This window comes from Salvelinus alpinus, chromosome 20, assembly GCF_045679555.1.
Source record: "Salvelinus alpinus chromosome 20, SLU_Salpinus.1, whole genome shotgun sequence".
NCBI classification, from domain to species: domain Eukaryota; kingdom Metazoa; phylum Chordata; class Actinopteri; order Salmoniformes; family Salmonidae; genus Salvelinus; species Salvelinus alpinus.
Window position 1 is genome coordinate 12,427,686 of NC_092105.1, and position 25,535 is coordinate 12,453,220.

General features: G+C 41.9%; 1 protein-coding gene across 2 annotated transcripts in view; it reads left to right on the top strand.

Moving 5' to 3' along the window:
• tfpia (tissue factor pathway inhibitor a) overlaps window positions 1-25,535 on the top strand; it is a 54,214-nt gene that overhangs the window by 22,836 nt on the left and 5,843 nt on the right. The window contains exon 2 of one of the 2 annotated variants that reach the window (XM_071354542.1): window positions 16,159-16,359. In XM_071354542.1, coding sequence (XP_071210643.1) covers window positions 16,159-16,359 — 201 coding nt within the window. Of the gene's footprint in view, window positions 1-16,155; window positions 16,360-25,535 lie in introns of both variants that reach the window. The other variant, XM_071354541.1, reaches the window with a different exon arrangement.

The window sequence follows — 25,535 nt, forward strand, 5'->3', positions numbered from 1 at the left end:
AGATTTGTTTAGCTCTTTTTTGGTTACTACATGATTCCATATGTGTTATTTCATAGTTTTGATATCTTCACTATTATTCTACAATGTAGAAAATAGTAAAAATAAAGAAAAATCCTTGGATGAGTAGGTGTTCTTTTGACCGGTAGTGTGTATATATATATTATGATTATTATTATTATAATAAAAGCATTTCAGAAAGCCCTACTGTCTAATATAGTAAAAAAAAAGACTTCTTTGAAGGGTTTTGTATGACCTATGACCTATGACTCATATCCACAAGGTTTTCATTCCCCAAAGGTCAATACTGTTCAGTTCCTACATCAATGATCTTCCTTCTGTCTGTACAGGGTCTGACGTTCCAAAGTCATACAAGTCAAACATTTCACAACATGTTGTATTCCCGGTTCTCAGAACATTCCTTTATCAAAAGAAATCACATGTTTAATTAAAACTCATAAAAATTCCACGTGCGTGCATTCCCCTTTAAGATACCTTAGCACTAACACAAATTTTAACACAAATCAAACATAGTATTTTAAAAACACCAACAAATAGTCATAACAAATGTTTTGTGTGTGTGTATTTGCAAACCTTAATGTAAAAACACACACAAACTTAAGTTAACTATAAACAACACCTGATGATAATTCCATTGTACTTCCTCCAATCATTAATCATACATTTTAATCTACACCAATGTATATGTATGCTTAAGTAAACATGCTACCCTTAGATACAATTATCCTGGTATCATTACTATCTAAATGTAATAATTTTCCATCTGTCGCAAATTTAGTACATTTCTCAGCGTAAGGAATCTGATATATTTAATCCCAGGCATTTAATAAAAATGTAGACGTGTTCTCCCATGTCTCCTTTAACATACATACTTTAGGTAACTTCCATCCGTCCTGGAAGAAAGAATCCTACTCAAACACATCAGATCATACAATGTTTAATTAAGTAAAATCAACACCTAAAATCAACAATAAACAGTAAACAAATAAACAAACCCATAACCCCTTTAATCAGCACTCTAATCATTTCAACCTGCTGATATGTTTAGTAAAAACTATCCTGATCTTTTTAACAAATCTAAAATCTTTCAAAGTTGGCGCTGTCTCATCAGCGTTCAGATGACAAACTTTTCCAGAGACTCATGTTTACATCTAAAAAATTAATAAAAAAACACAGTCTGCATGTTCCTAAAAAAACAACAACTGATGCCCCTGAGACAGATGTCTATGTATCAGGGGAAAAGCTCCCGGTGGTATCTGATTTTAAGTACCAAGGCATCATACTTGATTCCAACCTCTCTTTTACAAATAATAACTCAAATAACCAAATTCAACCTAGCTAATTTTCCAAAACATATGAAATTGTTTTGACTATAGAGGTAACAAAACTATAATTAAAATCTATGATACTCCCCCACTTAACATACTACCTTACTAGTATCGCCCAAGCTTGATTTTTCAACATTAATACCCATTCAGTCTTCTGCAACAGGCTCTCAAACTTGATAGGAAACCCAATAGCTATAGAAGCTCCTGAGTTGGAAAAAATCTTATGCAATACACTGACGCCTATCTTGTATTCAAGATTCTAAATGTCCAGGCTCCCTCTCTCTCAGTACTTTTGTCAAACAGAAAACCCAAACCTTATTGCAACAGATCCACAAGATCCGCCATGAGAAATGACTGTATAGTTCCCTTAAGGAAAAGTACCTTTAGTCAATCTGCTTTCAGTGTGAGAGCTTCCCATGTCTGGAATACCCTGCCGTTAGACACACACAACTGTGATTAATGATGCACTGTCCCTGAAAAAATAAACTACTCAAACTGCAATCAACTTTAATCTGACATTGTTCCACGTAATGGAAACAGATTACAATTTTAGACTACATGAACTTTCCTGCTCAAATTCACTGGTGTTAACTAAACAATCAAACCAAGAATCAATAACCATCAGAATACATTATCACAATGTTTCCTTACTCACACCTAAATCACTTTCAGCTTAACATATCCTATTTTTCTTTCTTTCTGTTGGGCAAAATATAACCCCTCTGCCAACAACGTTGTCTTAACTCTTATCGTAAGATTAAAACCAAACTTTCCCACTTTCTCTTCTCTTTCCTCTTTCCACTTATGAAATGTCCAAGACATTAAAAATAACACGTACCGCAAAATTTATAACATATGTCAGTCAATCCATAAGAATGAAAAACATTTCGGTGGGCACCTCTCTATCTCCATTATCTCTCCGCTATTATTTAGAATTTCTTTAATTTAGGTAACTGTCTCCTTTATGATACAGTAATTTAAATACGACTCTATACATTATTCCAGCAGATCATTTAGGCAACAGACACCGTCTTGCATTGAAATTCGGTTCGCTATTATTTTGAATGAATTAGTCTATCAATTTAACCTTAACAATCTATTAAAATCTTCAGTTTATATCTTATACAAACACTAGCGACCGTAACTTTCCAGGCAAAACATACAAATATTTGAATTACAATCAAAAATTCAGATTTTAGTCTGAGCATTTGCCGGGAACCGAACTCAGGTCTCAAGCTTTAAAGGCAGCTATTTTAACCACTGAACCACCATTGCTATTTGAATGATTAAGACTCTCCACAAATAAACCCACTTTACAATTGTCTGTATTCGTAAAATCAAGACACGTCACTATCGAGACAATTCCCAGAAAAATAGCCCTAATTTAAAGGTCCAAGCGTTATTCCGGCTATGATTCTCCCATGCCAAATTAATAGATTAGCAGTCAAAGAATAAAATCGACATTTATTGACTTTTAATCGACATTTATTGACTTTTTTTAATAAAAAAAGTAGATTATGTTTACTCATGCAACGCTACTTTACTACATCACATTAATCACGCAATGATAATTAGTTTGATGGAAACCTTAGGCTTTGTACGGCATTATAAATTACGTGGAGATTCCATTTTAATTCGCTCTAATTTGATGGAAAACGGTTTATTCAATAAATCCCGCAACTCCCCTGGTACTGGGAAGAAATACAACACATTTTTGGTCCTTAAGGGCAGTTTTATTTCAAATGTTGTACCCAGGCGGAGATAATCCAATAAGCGTTATATAGTTCTATCGTTAGGGTAAAATAACCAAAAGTGGACACTCTCTAATCAGTTTCTAGAGCTCAATTGCCCAGATTTTGTAGACTAGTTTAATAGTGCTTAAAACCTTATCTTTATCAAATGATCCATTAAAGATACCAACTCAAAACCTACGTACGTCTACGAATAGGTGGTTTAAATTGTATCTAATTATATTCTCAGCATTACTTTATCAAATCTCGAGTAATCGATTATACACACATACAATTTATCATGTTTTCATATATTCACAGAATCCATATAAAACGTAAGAAATGCTTAGGTTCTCACATAGAACTTTAAGGATCCCCCACATAGGATTGGTCAGATGTTCACACAGAACTGGTTCGATACTCACACAGAACATCAGAACATAATTAAAAGGTTACCCACACAGAGTCAACCTAACCCCGCTCACACAGAACGCTCCTACAAATATCAAATCAAATCAAATCAAATTTTATTAGTCACATACACATGGTTAGCAGATGTTAATGCGAGTGTAGCGAAATGCTTGTGCTTCTAGTTCCGACAATGCAGTAATAACCAACAAGTAATCTAACCTACAATTCCACAACTACTACCTTATACACACACAAGTGTAAAGGGATAAAGAATATGTACATAAAGATATATGAATGAGTGGTGGTACAGAACGGCATAGGCAAGATGCAGTAGATGGTATAGAGTACGGTATATACATATGAGATGAGTACTGTAGGGTATGTAAACATAAAGTGGCATAGTTTAAAGTGGCTAGTGGTACATGTATTACATAAAGATGGCAAGATGCAGTAGATGATATAGAGTACAGTATATACATATGAGATGGGTAATGTAGGGTATGTAAACATTATATTAAGTGGCATTGTTTAAAGTGGCTAGTGGTACATTTTTACATAATTTCCATCAATTCCCATTTTTAAAGTGGCTGGAGTTGAGTCAGTATGTTGGCAGCGGCCGCTAAATGTTAGTGGTGGCTGTTTAACAGTCTGATGGCCTTGAGATAGAAGCTGTTTTTCAGTCTCTCGGTCCCTGCTTTGATGCACCTGTACTGACCTCGCCTTCTGGATGATAGCGGGGTGAACAGGCAGTGGCTTGGGTGGTTGTTGTCCTTGATGATCTTTATGGACTTCCTGTGACATCGGGTGGTGTAGGTGTCCTGGAGGGCAGGTAGTTTGCCCCCGGTGATGCGTTCTGCAGACCTCACTACCCTCTGGAGAGCCTTACGGTTGTGGGCGGAGCAGTTGCCGTACCAGGCGGTGATACAGCCCGACAGGATGCTCTCGATTGTGCATCTGTAGAAGTTTGTGAGTGCTTTTGGTGACAAGCCGAATTTCTTCAGCCTCCTGAGGTTGAAGAGGCGCTGCTGCGCCTTCTTCACGACGCTGTCTGTGTGGGTGGACCAATTCAGTTTGTCCGTGATGTGTACACCGAGGAACTTAAAACTTTCCACCTTCTCCACTACTGACCCGTCGATGTGGATAGGGGGGTGCTCCCTCTGCTGTTTCCTGAAGTCCACAATCATCTCCTTTGTTTTGTTGACGTTGAGTGTGAGGTTATTTTCCTGACACCACACTCCGAGGGCCCTCACCTCCTCCCTGTAGGCCGTCTCGTCGTTGTTGGTAATCAAGCCTACCACTGTAGTGTCATCCGCAAACTTGATGATTGAGTTGGAGGCGTGCATGGCCACGCAGTCGTGGGTGAACAGGGAGTACAGGAGAGGGCTCAGAACGCACCCTTGTGGGGCCCCAGTGTTGAGGATCAGCGGGGTGGAGATGTTGTTACCTACCCTCACCACCTGGGGGCGGCCCGTCAGGAAGTCCAGGACCCAGTTGCACAGGGCGGGGTCGAGACCCAGGGTCTCGAGCTTGATGACGAGTTTGGAGGGTACTATGGTGTTAAATGCTGAGCTGTAATCGATGAACAGCATTCTCACATGGGTATTCCTCTTGTCCAGATGGGTTAGGGCAGTGTGCAGTGTGGTTGCGATTGCGTCGTCTGTGGACCTATTGGGTCGGTAAGCAAATTGGAGTTCGTCTAGGGTGTCCGGTAGGGTGGAGGTGATATGGTCCTTGACTAGTCTCTCAAAGCACTTCATGATGACGGAAGTGAGTGCTACGGGGCGGTAGTCGTTTAAATATTACCTAGTGATTCCATAACAAAATACTCACACAGAGTAACCTGTGTGACTAGCACATATACCTGACTAGCACATTTAAAATAATTGGAATTCACCACTTCTGAAGGTCTCTTAGACAGTCACACAGACACACAGAATGAAGTCCTTCTCCCAATAGGGCTTCACCAAGTACCATGTTTCACACAGAACACACAGTCACCCTGGCCCCTCACCCCCATAGACCGCACCAATCCCCACTGTGATCAATTCAGTGTCGGGACGGCTCTAGTCGCCCGCAACCGAACGATAGCAGAGTATTCTTTGAGTCCGCAAACTTTCAGATTACTCTCCTCTGACTCGGCCCTGTTTACGCCTCCAAGGTGCACTCTCTTTCAAAGGAATACACTCAGAGCCCACGTAACAGAGGCTTATCTAAAAACTTGACTTCAAGTGTGTGTGGTTCGCTCACCTCTTTCTTTAAAAAAAAAAAACTCAGTTCGAGATGTAGTATCCACTCGGCTCGCTGCCTCTCAGATCAAATGTTGGTCCATCTGCTTCGTTCCCGAAGTGTGGTTTCCCTGAGATCCCAAGTTTAAGGGGTCCCTCGTGCACGATTTTCCTAGATTGTCAGGAACGGTCACCGAGTGAAGATTCACATCCCGCCGCTGCCACCAAATTTTGTGGTAATTTCCTTTATTACTCAATGAAGAGAGAGCCAACCACACACAAGTCAGAGTTATATTATAAAGTCCATCTTTAATTATATATGAGCTTCACCATAGCCCTTTTTGACTCTCAGATCAATTCAGTGTCTATAAATGAATTCTCTGAGAGTCCTTACAAAACAATTCTTAGTATCATTTATAGCCAAGACACACCCCTCTCAACTCACATGATGAAGAACAGATCTTAGGAACATTACAAAGAACCTTTTACTTGAAAGAGGAGTATCCCATAGCTAGATAGCATTAGCTATAAAGTATCATTCAGTTTGGTCTCCTAAAACATTACCTCATCCAATGGCATACATCAATTGTCAATTCTAGATACTCTCATCTCAAATACACCCCCCCCTGGACAAGCTCAGAAAAGACGGTGAGCCTCTTAGGTCATATACTAGGTCAAGATAAGGGCAACCTCAGAGGGGACATACAATAGTTACAGACACATTCCCATAAGAAGACAAGCCTCCATTCTGTCCTCCTCCCCTTCTGATATTCTTCATAGCATCACATGGTTTAACAGATATATTGACATATGAAGACAAGCCTGACCTCTCCCCTCTCTGGGCCCCAAGTGACTAAGCCCTAGCTGAGAAGGGATAACTGCAACTGCCAACAGTATAGTATAGTCCAAAAGAAGACATTCTAATGACAAGTATAAAATAAAACATCTTATTTATCTATGTTACCTAACTAATTCTGATTCAGCCACGACAATAATTAGTATGGTAACTATGCTAAGCTTAAGTGCTCTGCGGTATGTATACAAAGCCCTATATGCAAACACATGTCCCTTCTCTCTCTCTCTTGTGGTGACATAATGACTGGGTGACCAAGGACTTCAATATGCCCTATCAATGTCCTTTTGAATGAGGCATATTGATTTTCCACACTACATACTCATCGACTGGTGTCATCTAAGTCCCTTCGTTTGGGTGACTCACTGGTCGTCCTTGCCAGCGATGCCACAAATAACTCTCTCTGCCTCTTGTCAGGGGGGTTTCTGGGATGCCATATGGTGCTTTGATTTCCCCCTTTCAGCCCTACAGAACTTATGACTAACTAATGTCCACATCAACTGCTGCCATGTGTTCAGCCATTTCCCCGCCTCAGTTAAAGAGCCAGCTACCCCAATCAGCTACTGTACTTTATGAAGGTCCCTACTATCTAATTGGCAAAGTGTTAGATTATTTGGTTCGTTGATTCCTGGACTTGCGAAATGTCAGACCCACCATCTCACATGAGCTGGGTCATTGACGCATAGAATATTTTTCTGTTTCGCTTGTGTGTTATCTTTCAACGTAAAACACGTAGAGCCTTATCTGAGATATCAGGTGAAGATGATAAGACCATGACAGAGGGAGAGGCAGTGGGGAAATTTCTCCCAGGCAGGGAGTCAGTGGAAGACTGAATTGGACCTGATAAACCAGGATTGGGAGATTACCTCGGGCAGATGTAGTGAAGGGATTTCAGCAACCGACTACAACCGACAGCAACTGACAAGCTGGAGCGAAAGTTTGATTTATTACTTGCCAAAGCCTTGAGCCTAAAGACCGAAGACATTGTAGAGCGGTTGTGCTGAAGGCAATCCCCATTGAATCCTAACTCAGGCCGAATGCAGACGAATTGGATAAGTTATTGGGCGAAGCACTGATACAAAATGTATCGGTTATTGCATCTATAGATGTTCCTAACGGATGAAGAGAAACTGTCTATGCAACACTGATTTAAAATGCATGGGTTTCATTGTACGCTTTAAGAAAATTAAGCAAGTGTTGTAAAGTTTTGGTCCCATCTTTCATGAGCTGAAATAAAAAATCCCAGACATTTTCCTTACGCACAAAAAGCTTATTTCTCTCAAATGTTGTGCACAAATTTGTTTACATCCCTGTTAGTGAGCATTTCTCCTTTGCCAAGATAATCCATCCATCTGACAGGTGTGGCATATCAAGAAGCTGATTAAATAGCATGATCATTACACATTGTGCTGGGGACAATAAAAGGCCACTCTATATGGTGCAGTTTTGTCACACAACACAATGCCACAGATGTCTCAAGTTTTGAGAGAGCGTGCAATTGGCATGCTGACTTGGTAAATATTCACCTTCGATGGCTACTAGCTCGTTGGAGAAGTGTGCCCTTCAGAGATGAATCCCGGTTTCGACTGTACCGGGCAGATGTCGTGTGGGCGAGTGGTTTGCTGATGTCAACATTGTGAACAGAGTGCCCCATGGTGGCGGTAGGGTTATGGTATGGGCAGGCATAAGGCACATCATCCTTGTCTATGCAATCAAAGCCTAAAAAAGTGTCAGAGTGTATGACAGACATGTATGACAGTGAGTTCCAATTCCCGCCAAAATCCAGCAACTTCACACAGCCATTGCAGAGGCATGGGACAACATTCCACATGCCACAATCAACAGCCTGATCAACTCTATGTGACGGAGATGTGTCGCGCTGAATGAGGCAAATGGTGGTCACACCAGACACTGACTGGTTTTCTGATCCACGCCCCTACTTTTTTTTTAAGGTATCTGTGACCAACAGATGCATATCTGTATTTCCAGTCATGTGAAATTCATAGATTAGGACCAAAATAATGTATTTGTATTGACTGATTTCATTATATGAACCTTAACTCAGTAAAATCTTTGAAATTGTTGCATGTTGCATTTCTATTTGTGTTCAGTGTATAAGTGGTAACGGTATACTCCATGTAGAAAACACACTTTACCCAGATTCCTTGCATCTGTTTTTTGGATCTGGTTTGGGATCTGGTTTGGGATCTGGTTTGGGATCTGGTTTGGGATCTGGTTTGGATCTGGTTTGGAAGTGCCTGATGCATATTTGATCTCTAATGTGAACCACGGGATGCTTGCGATTATGAGGTCATCATTAGTCTCTTCTGAAAGGTATCCTCTAGTTTGTGTGAGAGATTGTCTCAAGGAGCAATGCCTTATGTTCTGTCATCACCATTATGTATCAATTTCCCAGTTTCATTCTGTGTCATCCTACTTTTCTAATATTCTGATTCATAGTTAAATGGTGGTCACCAATCTATTTATGTTTCTCTCTCAACAGTACAGGGAAAGCATCACTATATTCCTAAATCTTGTGAATTAATCTTTCATTGGTTGTGACCGTAGCCTGTTGCTCTGGTCCATATGAACTGATTTGACAGATTGGAACCCAGGCTTTTGCTTGTCGACGAGTCAAAGTCCTCTCTTTTGTCCACTGTCCTTAAGGTCACGCTCTGATTAACTCTGACACTTTTTTAGGCTTTGATTGCACAGACAAGGATGATGTGCCCTTTACATTATAAACTCCCGTTACACTGATCCCACCCAAATCTGCCTACCTGATGACTCGGGTGAACATTAGGTCACGTAAATAAATTGTGGTGACAGTTCACTTGAACCCTCTGTCATGAGGGACATAATCGCTGACTCGTGTTAATCTCTGAAGACCGTAACTTGTCGACAGTAAGACTCACTTCTTCAACCACATGATTTATTGTTTTGATAACAGTGACTAACTTGGACTTGGAACTAGTCGGAACAATCACTTGGACACACCTACTGTAAGCCAATGCAATTTGTCTTATTCAACCTATCCAGTGGCGACCCGTCATTCAGGGCAGAGCCCAACCTGTTTTGCAATATATATATATATAGATATATACACAGTACCAGTCATAAGTTTGGACACACCTACTCATTCAAGGGTTTTTCTTTATTTGTACTATTTTGTACATTGTAGAATAATAGTGAAGACATGATGTGTTGTTGCCTACCATCACCCCCTGGGGGCGTCCCGTCAGGAACTCAAGGATCTAGTTGCAGAGGGAGGTGTTCAGTCCCAGGGTCCTTAGCTTAGTGATGAGCTTGGAGGGCACTATGGCGTTGAACGCTGAGCTATAGTCAGTGAACAGCATTCTCACGTACTGTTCCAGTCAGAAGTTTGGACACACCTACTCATTCAAGGGTTTTTATTTATTTGTACTATTTTGTACATTGTAGAATAATAGTGAAGACATTAAAACTATGGAATAACACATATGGAATCATGTAGTAAACAAAAAAGTGTTAAACAATCAAAATATATTTTAGGTTTTATATTCTTTCAAGTAGACACCATTTGCCTTGATGACAGCTTTGCACACTCTTGGTATTCTCTCTACCAGCTTCACCTGTAATGCTTTTACAACAGTCTTGAAGGAGTTCCCACATAGGCTGAGCACTTGTTGGCTTCTTTTCCTTAACTCTGCGCTCCAACTCATCCCAAACCATCTCAATTGGGTTGAGGTCGGGTGATTGTGGAGGCCAGGTCATCTGATGCAGCACTCCATCACTCTCCATTTTGGTCAAATAGCCCTTACACAGCCTGGAGGTGTTGGGTCATTGTCCTGTTAGTCCCACTAAGCGCAAACCAGATGGGATTGCATATCGCTGCAGAATGCTGTGGTAGCCATGCTGGTTAAGGGTGCCTTGAATTCTAAATAAATCACTGACAGTGTCACCAGCAAAGCACACCCACACCATCACACCTCCTCCTCCATGCTTCACGGTGGGAACCACACATGTGGAAATCATCTGTTCACCTACTCTGCATCTCACAAAGACACGGTGGGTTGGAACCAAAAACCAAAGAACAGATTTCCACTGGTCTAATGTCCATTGCTCGTGTTTCTTGAGCCAAGCAAGTCTCTTCTTCTTATTGGTGCCCTTTAGTAGTGGTTTCTTTGCAGTAATTCGACCATGAAGGCCTGATTCACGCGGTCTCCTCTGAACAGCTGATGTTGAGATGTGTCTGTTACTTCAACTCTGTGAAGCATTTATTTGGGCTGCAATCTGAGGTGCCAGTTATCTATAATGAACTTATCCTCTGCAGCAGAGGTCAATTCTGGGTCTTCCATTCCCGTGGCGGTCCTCATGAGAGCAAGTTTCATCATAGCGCTTGATGGTTTTTGCAACTACACTAAAATTTTGCGAATTGACTGACCTTCATGTTTTAAAGTAATGATGGACTGTCGTTTCTCTTTGCTTATTTGAACTGTTCTTGCCATAATATGGACTTGGTCTTTTACCAAATAGGGCTATCTTCTGTATACCACCCCTACCTTGTCACATTTACATTTACATTTAAGTCATTTAGCAGACGCTCTTATCCAGAGCGACTTACAAATTCAACACAACTGATTGATGAAATGCATTCCAGGTGACTACTTCATGAAGCTGGTTGAGAGAATGCCAAGGGTGTGCAGAGTTGTCATCAAGGCAAATGGTGGCTAATTTAAAGAATCTCAAATACAGTATAAAATATATTTTGATTTATTTAACACTTTTTTGGTTACTACATGATTACATATGTGTTATTTCATAGTTGTGATGTCTTCACTATTATTGAACAATGTAGAAAATAGTAAAAATTAAGAAATACCCTGGAATGAGTAGGTGTGTCCAACCTTTAGACTTATATATATATATATATAATTTGTTTTGGCTGTTTTGTGTGTTATTTTGGCATTAATATGTGTCACATATCAGTTTGCAAACAATGTAAAAAAAATATATAGAACTGAGTTAATAAAGCCACATACGAACATTGTCTCTTTTTTGCTTGCTTGAGTAAATGCAGGTGTTTCAGCCTAGCTCAATGCTTTCTGTGGTAGTGGTGGTGCAGCCAGCGGGAAAATACGGAGCGTAGGGGTTGGTAATGTTCTCTAGTTGCGTCGTGATTGTCTCAGTGTTCTTTCAGTCATGGGGGCACTACGTCACCACAAAATATACAGGTAGAGCTCGGTTATTCAAGCCCCTTGTGTGCTGCCATGTAGTTACATTAGAAGTGCCCATCCAAGAAGGCTCAAGGTCACTGGCCACAGATAAAGTGACGTAAAATCACGTTATATCTACAGTAGCTTTGATTGGACTGATCATGTCAACATCATACTTTCAAAATCTTAGCCAGCAAGCTAGCAGTCATCATCATGAATCAAGCTGACAATCTACTGGCAAATCCTTTTCAGTCCTTGTCATATGAAGAGAAATAATGAAGAGAAATTATAGATAAAAAGTATCAATGCTCATCGGCCATTGGACATAAACATTACACGACAAGTTGGAAATCGTAAATTCAACAATGAGTGGTTTGGAAGGAATCAGTGGCTAACTGAAAGCATTGCAAAGCATCACTAGCCTGCTATTCAGTGGAGTGGGTGTGTGGTCCAAGTCTGGGTTTAAAGGTCTCTTTGCCAAGCTTAAAAGGGTAAACATTGGCCATGCTGTCAATCAAGCATTACTTCTGGCCCGCTCAAAACAACTGGGAAATCTCAGTCTTTAGTGAGTTCAAGACAACTGGGAACTCTGGAAAAATTAAGCTCCGATTGGGAAAACACGTTTTGAACGGACATCCAACTCAGAATTGCAAGTCGGGAACTCGGGCATCTTTCTAGAGCTCCGACCTGAATTTCACTGACATCATCATGATTCGACCTTGTTCATATTACGTAATTTATGCTGCTGCATAAATTATGTAATATGCCAGGGAGCCATGTATACTGTAGCTAAGAAAGTAATACTAAGTGTATGTTGTGCAGTAAGCTTTTAGCAGCCCATGTGCCTCACTCTGATAATTTGTTCAATTTTCCCCTAATAATTTAGCCTACAGTTCTGACTTGGTGGTGCACATGTAGCCTATAGCTTGTTTTAGTGAAATGTAATCATTGAGTATTGAAAGAGCTTTCATTGTCTGCTTACATTCCCCCTTTATTTATCCTATGGTTCTGACTTGGTGTATAGGGGGAATACTGTAAGATCGGCCCATGTTCTGAATTATGTCGCTATACATTTGAAAAGTGCTGAACAAATAGTTATTTTGACCAGGTCCGTCCTAGCTTGCTCATTAATGTCTTAATCGACATTACGGATTGCCTCTTATCCGCTTGTTGTACATCTCAATTGTCAGTAGTAACCACAGCTTAAGCAATCAGCCATATCAGCTATGTTTTTTTTAAAGGCAGTAAATGAGGCTGAATGAACTGTTTCGCTGGCAGACAAGGCTCCACTGATCGCCAGGTGTAGCAGAGGTAAGGTGTTGGGACTGCTGTTGGGACTCTGCTGGTGGGACAGCTTTATGTACACCGTAACAGTTTGTGGGCACCGTTTGTCACCGTTATAGTGCAATTAATGTATTGTTTAGTGTTGTGTTTTGGCTTTGCTGGCATGCATTCCACATTTTTTGGGGGGGGAGTTTGCCCCATGAAGATTTACATGCTAAAATCGGCACTGATCCTGTTATATTATGGGATTATAATTTGGTATGCCCTCACGATGTTGATATTGAATGATGTTTGCTGCCTTCCCCTTGACATTCCCCTAAACAAGCCCTACTTGGGGCAACCTGCCCATATTCTGCATTACCGAAGAGCTTGGCACACCACCAGCGTTGAGTAATTCAGCCCATTATCCAAATTGAGGTGTGTGGAGGCTGAGTCTTGGCGAAGCAGAACCTGCCTGCGGGGCCCAAAAAAATGCAGCTGCCAGAGGAAATGTTAAGCGCCCAAAATGTGTCAGTACATTTGGTGCCAGACTCTACAGTACATATTTTGGGAGTAACCTGAAAATGCTGATCTATTGGTTGGCGCCAACCAGGCTTTTGTTGATGTATTCTGGGAAGATTCATATTAATAGCTCCAACTCATTGGTCCATTCTTGAGATGCAGAATAACGTTTGGAGAGGGAGGGAGGAGAATAACTTTTGGAGAGGGAGGGAGGAGAATAACTTTTGGAGAGGGAGGGAGGAGAATAACTTTTGGAGAGGGAGGGAGGAGAATAACTTTTGGAGAGGGAGGGAGGTTTGGAAGCGAAGGAGTGAGAAGTGTACTGAAAAAATTAAATGATGCACTGTCAAGTTACTGTCAAATTTATTATATATTTTTTTTTTACTATTGATAGTTATATTAGGTATAACACATCAATTTATTTACAGTTACTGTGCACCAAGGCTAACTTTTTTCATGATCAAAGATCATCCTTTTATGAGCAACTACAAGTTTGTTTTTAGTTTCCAGTGTTGAATTTGAGCCCACATCCTCTGCTTGAGGCAACAGGGTTGTCTCTAGGAGTGTTATTTTTGGATGGCCAACATGAGCAAGGCTGGACAATAAGTAATGGAAGAACACATTGACTGTGGTACAGTACTTCTGTTGACCTCAGGGGGGGGGGGGGGGGGGGGTCAAATCAATAGGAACATCCTGTTTTCTTTTTCCTCCAGACTTATTACACATCTTCCAATAAACGAGGTGTTTTCCCAGTGCACACTTAAAGCAAGTTCAGTGGAACAGATGAGCAGTCACTTTTTCCTTGTCTTTTCATACATCTTAGGACTGAACAGCGAAGTGACTGCTGCTGCTCTCAGGGTGGTGTGGGTTTTTGAGGGAAAGACAAAACAATAGGAACATTATTGCCCCTTTAGGGAGGCTAAGCACAGATACATGTTTACAAAGAGGGCCTAGCGGTACAGAGACGGAGACAGCATGTGGATTGCCTGTCTGTAATTACCCCTGCATGGGCACTCCTCTCTGCTTATCTGCCCGGACAGAGGATTGTATACAATATCTGTAGCCATGCTCAGAAAACATTTAATCGCCCCTGCAAAAGCAAACTGCTATAAGCCCAGCGGCAGGCTGGCAGGCGATTATTTGTAAAGATGGCTGTCTTGCTGTGGGCTGGCTGGGGCCTGGGCAGCATGGTGGGGCTGTGGAGTCCGGAGGTGTTGCTGGACTGGAAGTACTGAGGAAGCCATTCGGCAGGTAATGCCACAGCATTCAATAGTTGTCAGGTTGTATGCCATCAAAACAACCCTCCCCAACAAAGTGTCACACAGCGAATTACTGTTTACCATGATTATATATTGGCTATCGAGATTGATTGTCACATTGCGGTTGTTTATATCATCTTATATGCGGCTGTATATGATGAAAGGTCCACATCAAGTTAACTGTATGTATCACATAGTACATACTGTAAGTAACTATCTACAGCATAACCACAGGAACCAACTAACCTAATCTACAGTGTGGAAAAGGAAAACCCAGTCCCTCTTGGCAGATCTGGAAGATCAGGATGTTGAAGGTTAAGTGATCCACCCAATGGGAAGGAGGCTGTCACTCAAACCCCCCACCCCCACCCCACCATCTGCAGAGCCCCAGCCCTCCTCAGACAGAGATTATGCTCCTCACAGTGTGATCTGAAGGGACTTTCACAGCAGGCTGAATCCAGACCACGACTGCCCAGAACACAACAGGAGGGGGACTGTTTGCACATATTTGCAACACTGTATATAGACATATGACATTTGAAATGTCTTTATTCTTTTGGAACTTTTGTGAGTGTATTGTTTACTGTTCATTTTTGTTTATTTCACTTTTGTTTATTATCTACTTCACTTGCTTTGGCAACGTAAACATATGTTTCCCATGCCATTAATGCCCCTTAAATGTAATTTAATTGAGAGAGAGAGAGAGACACAGAGAGAGAGACACAGAGAGAGACACAGAGAGACAGAGACACAGAGAGAGACAGAGACACAGAGAGAGACACAGAGACAGAGACAGAGACAGAGAGAGACAGAGACAGAGAGAGACAGAGACAGAGAGAAGCAAACTGGTGGTGATTTAACATCTTGGCTGCTTGCTGTGAAGATGCTACAGTATTTTGATACTATCCCAATTCATCTGTTCCCACGTCTTGTAGAACACATGTGGTATGCAATGTAAAAAGGGTGTTTGGTGGAATGCATTTACAGTATAAAGCACTGCTAAAGCCACAGCTACATTTTTTAGAGTTTTATTTTTGTTGTTGAGTCTGAGTGGGGGCATATGTTACTAAGTAGAGCAGATCAGAATTCTGAACATGTTGAATTCTATTCAGGATTGTTATGAGTGACCAGCAGCAAGGCTCTAAGGTCGAACCATTTATACAGACTCCCCCACAACCAATATCTACACACAACCATTAAAATCATTTGGAATGTACGTACCAGAGAGATGTTCTTACCTAGTCCAAAGCCTCAGGTTAAAGCGTTGACCTAAATTACACCAGAACATTTCCATGAATTCTGTGAATCTTTGCAAGGCAGTATGCTAACTTTGGCTTTCTTCTCTCCATAGCAGATGGAGCCCAGCCTGAGCTCTTCATTTTCCACCAGTCGTGCGCCCTGAAGAAGGACGAAGGGCCCTGCAAGGCAATAAAGGAGCGTTTCTACTTCGACATTGACACGGGCCGCTGTGAGGCCTTCGAGTTCGGCGGCTGCAGAGGCAACGCCAACAATTTTGAGACCTTGGAGGCGTGTGAGGAAATGTGCCTGGTGTCTGGTGAGTTTTTGGCACCTTTCTCTGATTTCTCTGCAGGTCAAATGTAAAAATGTGCCTCTGTTGATGTGTGAAGAATTATTCATTTTTGTACCAAGTATCATTCTGTGTATTCAGAAAGACTCTTATTTTATTTAGACAGATGAAGCAAGCACACACATGTTCTCCAGGAAATGTACAGTATCTTTTGTAGATTTGATTTCCTTTACTAGGAATGATAAGATGTTCCCTGGTAAACCAATTCACTGATTACTATGTTGTTGGTTTCCGTCCTTTTCAAAACAATTATCCGCCATGTTGCCAAAATATGAAAATAGATTAGACACTGAGTACGCTTGCATGCATACAATAATGTGATTATTGTTGATAGTCAGGTTAACATAATAGTTTGATTAAAACGATTACATGCTTTGCAAGAAGAACGATTTCCCTAATAAGCCTGTTTCCATGGACTCATCTGAGATCAGATGGCACTCTGATAAATGCAGAAAATTACCAATCAAAATAAAAGTTCTACCGTGTTGTTTTTGTGAAAACTATTTGATTCTATTTCTAAGATACATAGTAAAAAAAAAAATCCAAACACACTTCACTCACACATAAGAGGTCCTCGCACAGATCAAATACACCCCTGGAATAATTCAAACAATTGCTCAGAAAACCAGGTGTTTTAATCGGCTTATGCTTACTTGGATTTTGACCTGAGGCCGATTTAAGATAAGCAGAGTAAAGTGTTTACGTGACTAATGCCATACTCTGCCTTCTGCCATAATCAGTTTAATATCGAATTATGATTGTGCATGTACATTACTCACTGTTTTTGAGCCAGTAAACACGATGACATCATCGACGTAGTTGGTTTGGCAGCTTTCATTGTAGAAAAGCAGGGAGTTTCCAGTGTTCTATCATATGTTCAAGTTCAACAGTATAGTTTTCGCGCTTTATGGTTTTGTGTGGAATGCTGTCGTTAGACTGTCAGACCAAACTCTCACTCCCAAACACATTCCCAATGCCGTTCCGAGAAAGTTTGGATGTTCCATTCCGAGAAAGTTTGGATGTTCCATTCCGAGAAAGTTTGGATGTTCCATTCCGAGAAAGTTTGGATGTTCCATTCCGAGAAAGTTTGGATGTTCCATTCCGAGAAAGTTTGGATGTTCCATTCCGAGAAAGTTTGGATGTTCCATTCCGAGAAAGTTTGCATATTTCTCTGTCAAACTATCAGCCAAATCTATTGTCAAGCCTGGGACAATGGAGCTGTTGGCTGATTGGCTATGTGAAAAAGACTGACATCCAGGCTCATTGTCGTTGTAGAAACGATTGGGCTGATAATAATATTATGTGGTACGTGTTAGCTAAATTACAGAAAACAAAGCGAGTTGTTCAATCCACACTGTAATATGTGCACAGCAAAAACGTGTGTGTGTGTGTGTGTGTGTGTGTGTGTGGGTGTGTGTGTGTGGGTGTGGGTGTGTGTGTGTGTGTGGGTGCATGCCTGCAATACATTTGTTAGATATTACTGCATGGTCGGAACTAGAAACACAAGCATTTCGCGACACTCGCATTAACACCTGCTAACCATGTGTATGTGACCAATAACATTTGATTTGATTTGATTTTGCATTTTGAGTGTTACCTAAACTGTGGGTGTTATTGAAATGAGATAGAAAAGCAGTATTCGTAGATGTCGGATCAATATGAATTATGCTGTGGATATCACAGTGGAGAAACCACGTGTGAAACTCTACTTTGTCTGTAGCTAGAAACACTGCTTTCTTAAAAGTGTAATTTATTACGAATGTATGTCTCAATGTCATTGTGGTACAATGTTGTATCATTGTATGCATTATTCAGTTGACGTATAAGGGAATTGTGGGTGAATTTGCATCCTGCTCAGGCCGGTAACACTTTTATAGTATTGTTTTATTTAACATGCCGACGAAACCAGGCATATTGAATTAAATATGAAAATGATGGTAGTCCTGTGAGGTCAGGGTTAACATCCAAATCAAATCACATTTTATTGGTCACATACACATGGTTAGCAGATGGTATTGCTTCTAGATCCGACAGTGCAGCAGGATCTAACCGGTAATATCTAACAATTCCGCAACAAAACCCAATACCTAACAAATTCCACATCAAAACCTAATACACACAATCTTGCAAAGGAATGGGATGAGAATATATAAGTATAAAGTATATGGATGAGCAGTGACAGAGCAGCTAAGATGCAATAGATAGTAAAAAATAGATAGTGAAGGATACAGTATACATTATATACACACGAGATGAGTAATGTGAGATATGTAAACATTCTTAAAGTGGCATTATTAAAGTGACTAGTGTTCCATTTATTAAAGTGGCCAATGATATCAAGTCTATAGGTAGGCAGCCGCCTCTCTGTGCTAGTAGTGGCTGTTTAACAATCTGATGGCCTTGAGATAGAAGCTGTTTTTCAATCTCTCTGTCCCAGCTTTGATGCAGCTGTACTGACCTCGCCTTCTGGATGGAAGCGGGGTGAACAGGCATTGGCTCGGGTGGTTATTGTCCTTGATTATCTTTTTTGCCTTCCTGTGTTGTAGGTGTCCTGGAGGGCAGATAGTTTGCCCCCGGTGATGCATTGTGCAGACCGCACCACCCTCTGGGGGGTCTTGCGGTTGTGGGCTGTGCAGTTGCCGTACCAGGCGGTGATACATCTCGACAGGATGCTCTCAATTGTGCATCTGTAAAAGTTAGTGAGGGTTTTCGGTGACAAGCCACATTTTTTCAGCCTCCTGAGGTTGAAGAGTAGCTGTTGCGCCTTCTTCACCACACTGTCTGTGTGCGTGGACCATTTCAGTTTGTCGGTGATATGAACACAGAGGAACTTAACTTTCCACCTTCTCCACTGCTGTCCAGTTGATGTGGATGGGGGTTGCTCCCTTTGCTGTTTCCTGAAGTCCACTATCATCTCTTGTTTTGCTGACATTGAGTGAGAGGTTATTATCCTGACACCACACTCCGAGGGCCCTCACCTCCTCCCTGTAGGCTGTCTCATCATTGTTGGTAATCAAGCCTACCACTGTTGTGTCGTCTGCAAACTTGATGATTGAGTTGGAGATGTGCATGGCCACATGGTCGTGGGTGAACAGAGAGTACAGGAGGGGGCTGAGAACGCACCCTTATGGGGCCCCTGTGTTGAGGGTCAGTTGAGTGGAGATGTTGTTTCCTACCTTCACCACCAGGGGGCGGCCCGTCAGGAAGTCCAGGACCCAGTTGCACAGGGCATGGTCGAGACCTAGGGTCTCAAGCTTAATGATGAGTTTGGAGGGTACTATGTTGTTGAATGCTGAGCTGGAGTCAATCAACAGCATTCTTACATAGGTATTCCTCTTGTCAAGATTGGAAAGGGCAGTGTGCAGTGTGATGGCGATTGAATTGTTTGTTGACCTATTGGGGCGGTAAGCAAATTGAAGTGGGTCTAGGGTGTCAGGTAGGGTGGAGGTGATATGATCCTTGACTAGTCTCTCAAAGCACTTCATGATGGGAGAAGTGAGTGCTACGGGGCGATAGTCATTTAGTTCAGTTACCTTAGCTTTCTTGGGAACAGGAACAATGGTGGCCATCTTGAAGGATGTGGGAACAGCAGACTGGGATAGGGATTGATTAAATATGTCCGTAAACACACCAGTCAGCTGGTCTGTGCATGCTCTGAGGACGCGGCTAGGGATGCTGTCTGGGCTGGCAGCCTTGCAAGGGTTAACACGTTTACATTTTATACTCACGTCGGCCATGGAGAAGGGGGGTCCACAGTCTTTGGTTGCGGGCTGTGTCGATGCCACTGTATTGTCCTCAAAGCACGCAACTAAGTTGTTTAATTTGTCTGGAAGCAAGACGTCAATGTCCTCGACGGGGCTGGTTTTCTTTTTGTAATCCGTGATTGTCTGTAGACCCTGCCACATACGTCTCGTGTTCGAGCCGTTGAATTACGACTCCACTTTATCTCTATGCTGACACTTTGCTTGTTTGATTGCCTTACGGAGGGAATAGCTACACTGTTTGTATTAGGCGTGTATGTCAATGTTGTTCTCTGAGGCTACCCTGAACATATCCCAGTCCACGTGATCGAAGCAATCTTGAAGTGTGGAATCCAATTGGTCAGTCCAGCGTTGTATAGACCTAAGCACGGGTGCTTCCTGTTTTAGTTTCTGCCTATAGGAGGGGAGCAACAAGATGGAGTCATGGTCAGATTTGCCAAAAGGAGGGCGGGGAGGGCCTTGTATGCATCGCGGAAGTTAGAGTAGCAATGTGTCACGTTCCTGACCTTATTTCCCTTGTTTTGTATTTATTTAGTATGGTCAGGGCGTGAGTTGCTCCTCCTCAGACGAGGAGGAAGACGAACGTTACACAATGGTTGAGCATGTTACTCGTTCGTGTACAGCAATCTATATGCTGATAGAATTTAGGTAGCCTTGTTTTCAAATTAGCTTTATTAAAATCCCCAGCTACAATAAATGCAGCCTCATGATATATGGTTACCAGTTTGCATAAAGTCCAGTGAAGTTCCTTGATGGCCGTCTTGGTATCTTCTTGCAGAGTGATATACACGGCTGTGACAATAACCGAGGAGAGTTCTCTTGGGAGATAATACGGTCGGCATTTGATTTGTAAAACAGAGTATGTTACAATCCCGGATATCTCTTTGGAAAGCAACTCTTGGCCAGATTTCGTCAACGTTGTTAACTAGGGACTGGACATTAGCGAATAATATACTCGGGAGTGGTGGGTTGTGTGCTCGCATCCGAAGCATCAATAGAAGACCGCCCCGGCACCCTCTCTTCCGGCGGCGTTGTTTTGGGTCGGCCTCTGGAATCTGTTCAAATGCCCTGGGAGGTGCAGATAAAGGATCTGCTTTGGGAAAGTTGTATTCCTGGTCATAGTGCTGGTTGTACTGGTAAGTTGACGTCTCTGATATCCAATAATTCTTCCCAGTTGTATGTAATAACACTTAACGTTTTCAGGGCTAGCAATGTAATAAATAATACAGAAGAAAAACAAAAAACTGCACAGTTTTCTAAGGACTAGAAGTTGGTATCTCTATCGGCGCCATCTTGCCATTCAGTTCCACTGAAATGAAGAAGTCATAATTATGTCAAGAGACAATGTCACAATGTGCTTCTATTGCTACCAAACCTCACGTGAAAAGAAGAAAAATAACAAACGAAGAAAAGAAAGTCTATGTAGGAGTCAACAGTCAAGGACACATGAAACACCTCAGATATTGTCATGTTGTCACAATGTGACATTTACTTTACTCTCTCAATACCTGCATGTACTGAATGGGAATAATATGAAGACTGTTGTCATAATGGCTTCTTCGCAGGTTAACAGAAATTCTCAAGGAACATATTTCTCTCTCAAAGTCTTAAAAGGAAAATGTTAAACTAATAGGAACACCATTTCAGTAATTACAACTCATTTACCTTTTACCTAATCAATCTGTCTGCTCTCCACCAATTTCTGTAAATTCAGACAATGGATGATGATAATGATGATGATAATGATGATGATAATGGATTTATACAACACTTCTCCAGGTGTTCAAAGCGTTTTATGGGTAAAACTCACTTCATTAAGTAGGCTCAAGGCCTTAGTCATAAAGTCCCACACTGTTCCAAGCTTGTGGCAAGACATTGTCGTCATCTTAAACTGCCAAAGAGGACAAAGAATAATGGAATTACTTTGCGAAGCCCACGGCTCATTTTGTTGGCTGCGAGCTCCGTGGCTACAGAGGGCCATATCTCATTACCCCTACTGTGTCAGGGCATTATATGTCACAGAGGTCCCTGGCCTCCTTCCACTCTGGTGCCCTCACCCCTAACACCCTACCACACAAACAGGCTGAACAACATGAGAGTTTAGAAGAATGGGGGAGCCCTGTGTAGATCACAGCTCTAGCTCTAGTGTAGAGCTCCCATTATTTCACTCGCTCCTGGAAATTCCAACGTACACTTACTCAGCTCTGCCAGTTTAGGCCCCTAGTCGCTATAGACGTGTTGTGTGGAAGGCTCGTCAAAACTTATACTGTCAACTGTAAACGACCCGTAACCTTTTTTACATTGCTGCATAAATGGCATATAAATCGTTGGCCACTGTTCACCTGTATGTAGTCCTCTACTACTCTCAGGTAGCATCTCCAACACTACATCACAGTATTATGTCACACCATCAGAGATACAGGACTAGTCTCAGGAAACACCTCCACCACTACAACACAGTATTATGTCACACCATCAGAGATGCAGGACTAGTCTCAGGTAGCATCTCCAACACTACAACACAGTATTATGTCACACCTTCAGAGATACAGGACTACTCTCAGGTAGCATCTCCAACACTACAACACAGTATTATGTCACACCTTCAGAGATACAGGACTACTCTCAGGTAGCATCTCCAACACTACAACACAGTATTATGTCACACCATCAGAGATGCAGGACTAGTCTCAGGTAACACCTCCAACACTACAACACAGTATTATGTCACACCATCAGAGATACAGGACTAGTCTCAGGTAGCATCTCCAACACTACAACACAGTATTATGTCACACCATCAGAGATACAGGACTACTCTCAGGTAGCATCTCCAACACTACAACACAGTATTATGTCACACCATCAGAGATACAGGACTACTCTCAGGTAGCATCTCCAACACTACAACACAGTATTATGTCACACCATCAGAGATACAGTCTCAGAGAGTTCTCTTCAGACAAGGGGACATCCTTAGTCAATGTGAGTATGGGAGTGTCAACGCGTCAGATGGTGTCAGTGTCAAGGCTTAACCCTGTTTTATTTCTAGCTGGTAAAACTCTTAATTCCTCTTTTAAAGGATATCCTCTCTATCAGTCAGTCCTGATGAAGCTGAGGCCTTGTTGTGGTATACATTAGAGTATGAATGGCTCCATCTAGTGGCCATTAGTTTTTAATGCCTCTAACAGAATAAAATGGCACAATTGGAATAGTCTTGAAATGCATCCGTCCTGCCTCCCTCCCTCCCTCGTGGATCTGTCATGACTGGATTGTCGTAAGCAAGCTTTCCACCGCATTGCTTTCACCATTTATGTCATGTCAGGTCAATAGTTACTTCAAGGATAGGAGGAGGGAAGGATGTGTTGTCCTTTGTGACTCAGTCGGTAGACCTTGACGTTTGACTCCGTTCCATTAATTCCATTCCAGACAGTACAATGAGCCCGTCGTCCTACAGCTCCTCCCACCAGCTTCCTCTGATTACATACATACGCTATATAGCTATATATATATATATATATAAATATATACACTGAGTGTACAAAACAGTAAGAACACCTGCTCTGTCCATGACATAGACTGACCAGGTGAATCCAGGTGAAAGCTACACTACATGGCCAAAAGTATGTGGACACCTGTTCCTCGAACATCTCATTCCAAAATCATGGGCTTTAATATGAAGTTGGTCCCGCCTTTGTTGTTATAACAGCCCCCACTCATTTACATTTACATTTAAGTCATTTAGCAGACGCTCTTATCCAGAGCGACTTACAAATTGGACTCCTTTGGGAAGGCTTTCCACTAGATGTTGGAACATTGCTGTGGGGACTTGCTTGCATTCAGCCACAAGAGCATTAGTGATGTCATGCACTGATGTTGAGCGATTAAGCCTGGCTCGCAGTCGGCGTTCCAATTAATCCCAAAGGTGTTCGATGAGGTTGAGTCAGGGCTCTGTGCAGGCCAGTCAAGTTCTTCCACACCGATCACAACAAAACATTTCTGTATGGACCTCGCTTTGTGCACAGGTGCATTGTCATGCTGAAACAGGAAAGGGCCTTCCCCAAACTGTTTCCATGATGTTGGAAGCACAGAATCATCTAGAATGTTATTGTATGCTGTAGCGTTAAGATTTCCCTTCACTGGAACTAAGGGGCCTAGCCCGTACCATGAAAAACAGCCCCAGACCATTATTACTCCTCCACCAAACTTTACAGTTGGCACTATGCATTGGAGCAGGTTGTGTTCTCACCATCAGAGATGCAGGACTAGTCTCAGGTAACACCTCCAACACTACATCACAGTATTATGTCACACCTTCAGAGATACAGGACTAGTCTCAGGTAACACCTCCAACACTACAACACAGTATTATGTCACACCTTCAGAGATACAGGACTAGTCTCAGGTAACACCAGATGGTGAAGCGTGATTCATCACTCCAGAGAACGCATTTCCACTGCTCCAGAGTCCAATGGCGGCAAGCTTCACACCACTCCAGCCAATGCTTGGCATTGCGCATGGTGATCTTAGGCTTGTGTGCGGCTCCTCGGCCATGGAAACCCATTTCATGAAGCTCCCGACGAACAGTTATTGTTCTGACGCTGCCTCTAGTTTGAAACCCGGTAGTGAGTGCTGCAATCGAGGACAGGCGATTTTTACGCGCTACGCACTTCAGCACTCGGAGGGTCCCGTTCTTTGAGCTTGTGTGGCCTACCACTTCACGGCAGAGCCTTTATTGCTCCTAGATGTTTCCACTTCACAATAACAGTGCTTACAAATTAACATGGGCAGCTCTAGCAGGGCAGAAATTTGAAAAACTGACTTGTTGGAAAGGTGGCATCCTATGACGGTGCGACATTGAAAGTCACTGAGCTCTTCAGTAAGGACATTCTACTGCCAATGTTTGTCTATGAAGATTGCATGGCTGTGTGCTCGATTTTATACACCTGTCAGCAATGGGTGTATCCAAATCCACTAATGATTCCACATACTTATATATATATATATGAGTATTAGAACAGGGCTGTAGTGTATTGGACAACTCCTTTCACCTGGAAAATTCCAGTATGTCAAGTTGGACAGCAGCCATAACCTTGAAAGACAGAGGGACATATTATTCTGATGGGTCACAAGTAATTCACCACCAAAACACTGATAGCTTTCTTCACCTTAGATGCCTTTCGGGTGAATCACTGGTTTGAATTATTCAACGGGCTGGGTCACACAAACACAAAGGAAAAAAGTCTCTGCTCTCTTGTTGTGTTACTGTTAAAGTCAAGTCATTCTTTCTGACATGCTTTAACACAATCTGGTAAAGCAGTGTTCAGAATTGAAAAAGGACTTGATATTTGGTGATAAAGGGATAAACACTAGGATACAATA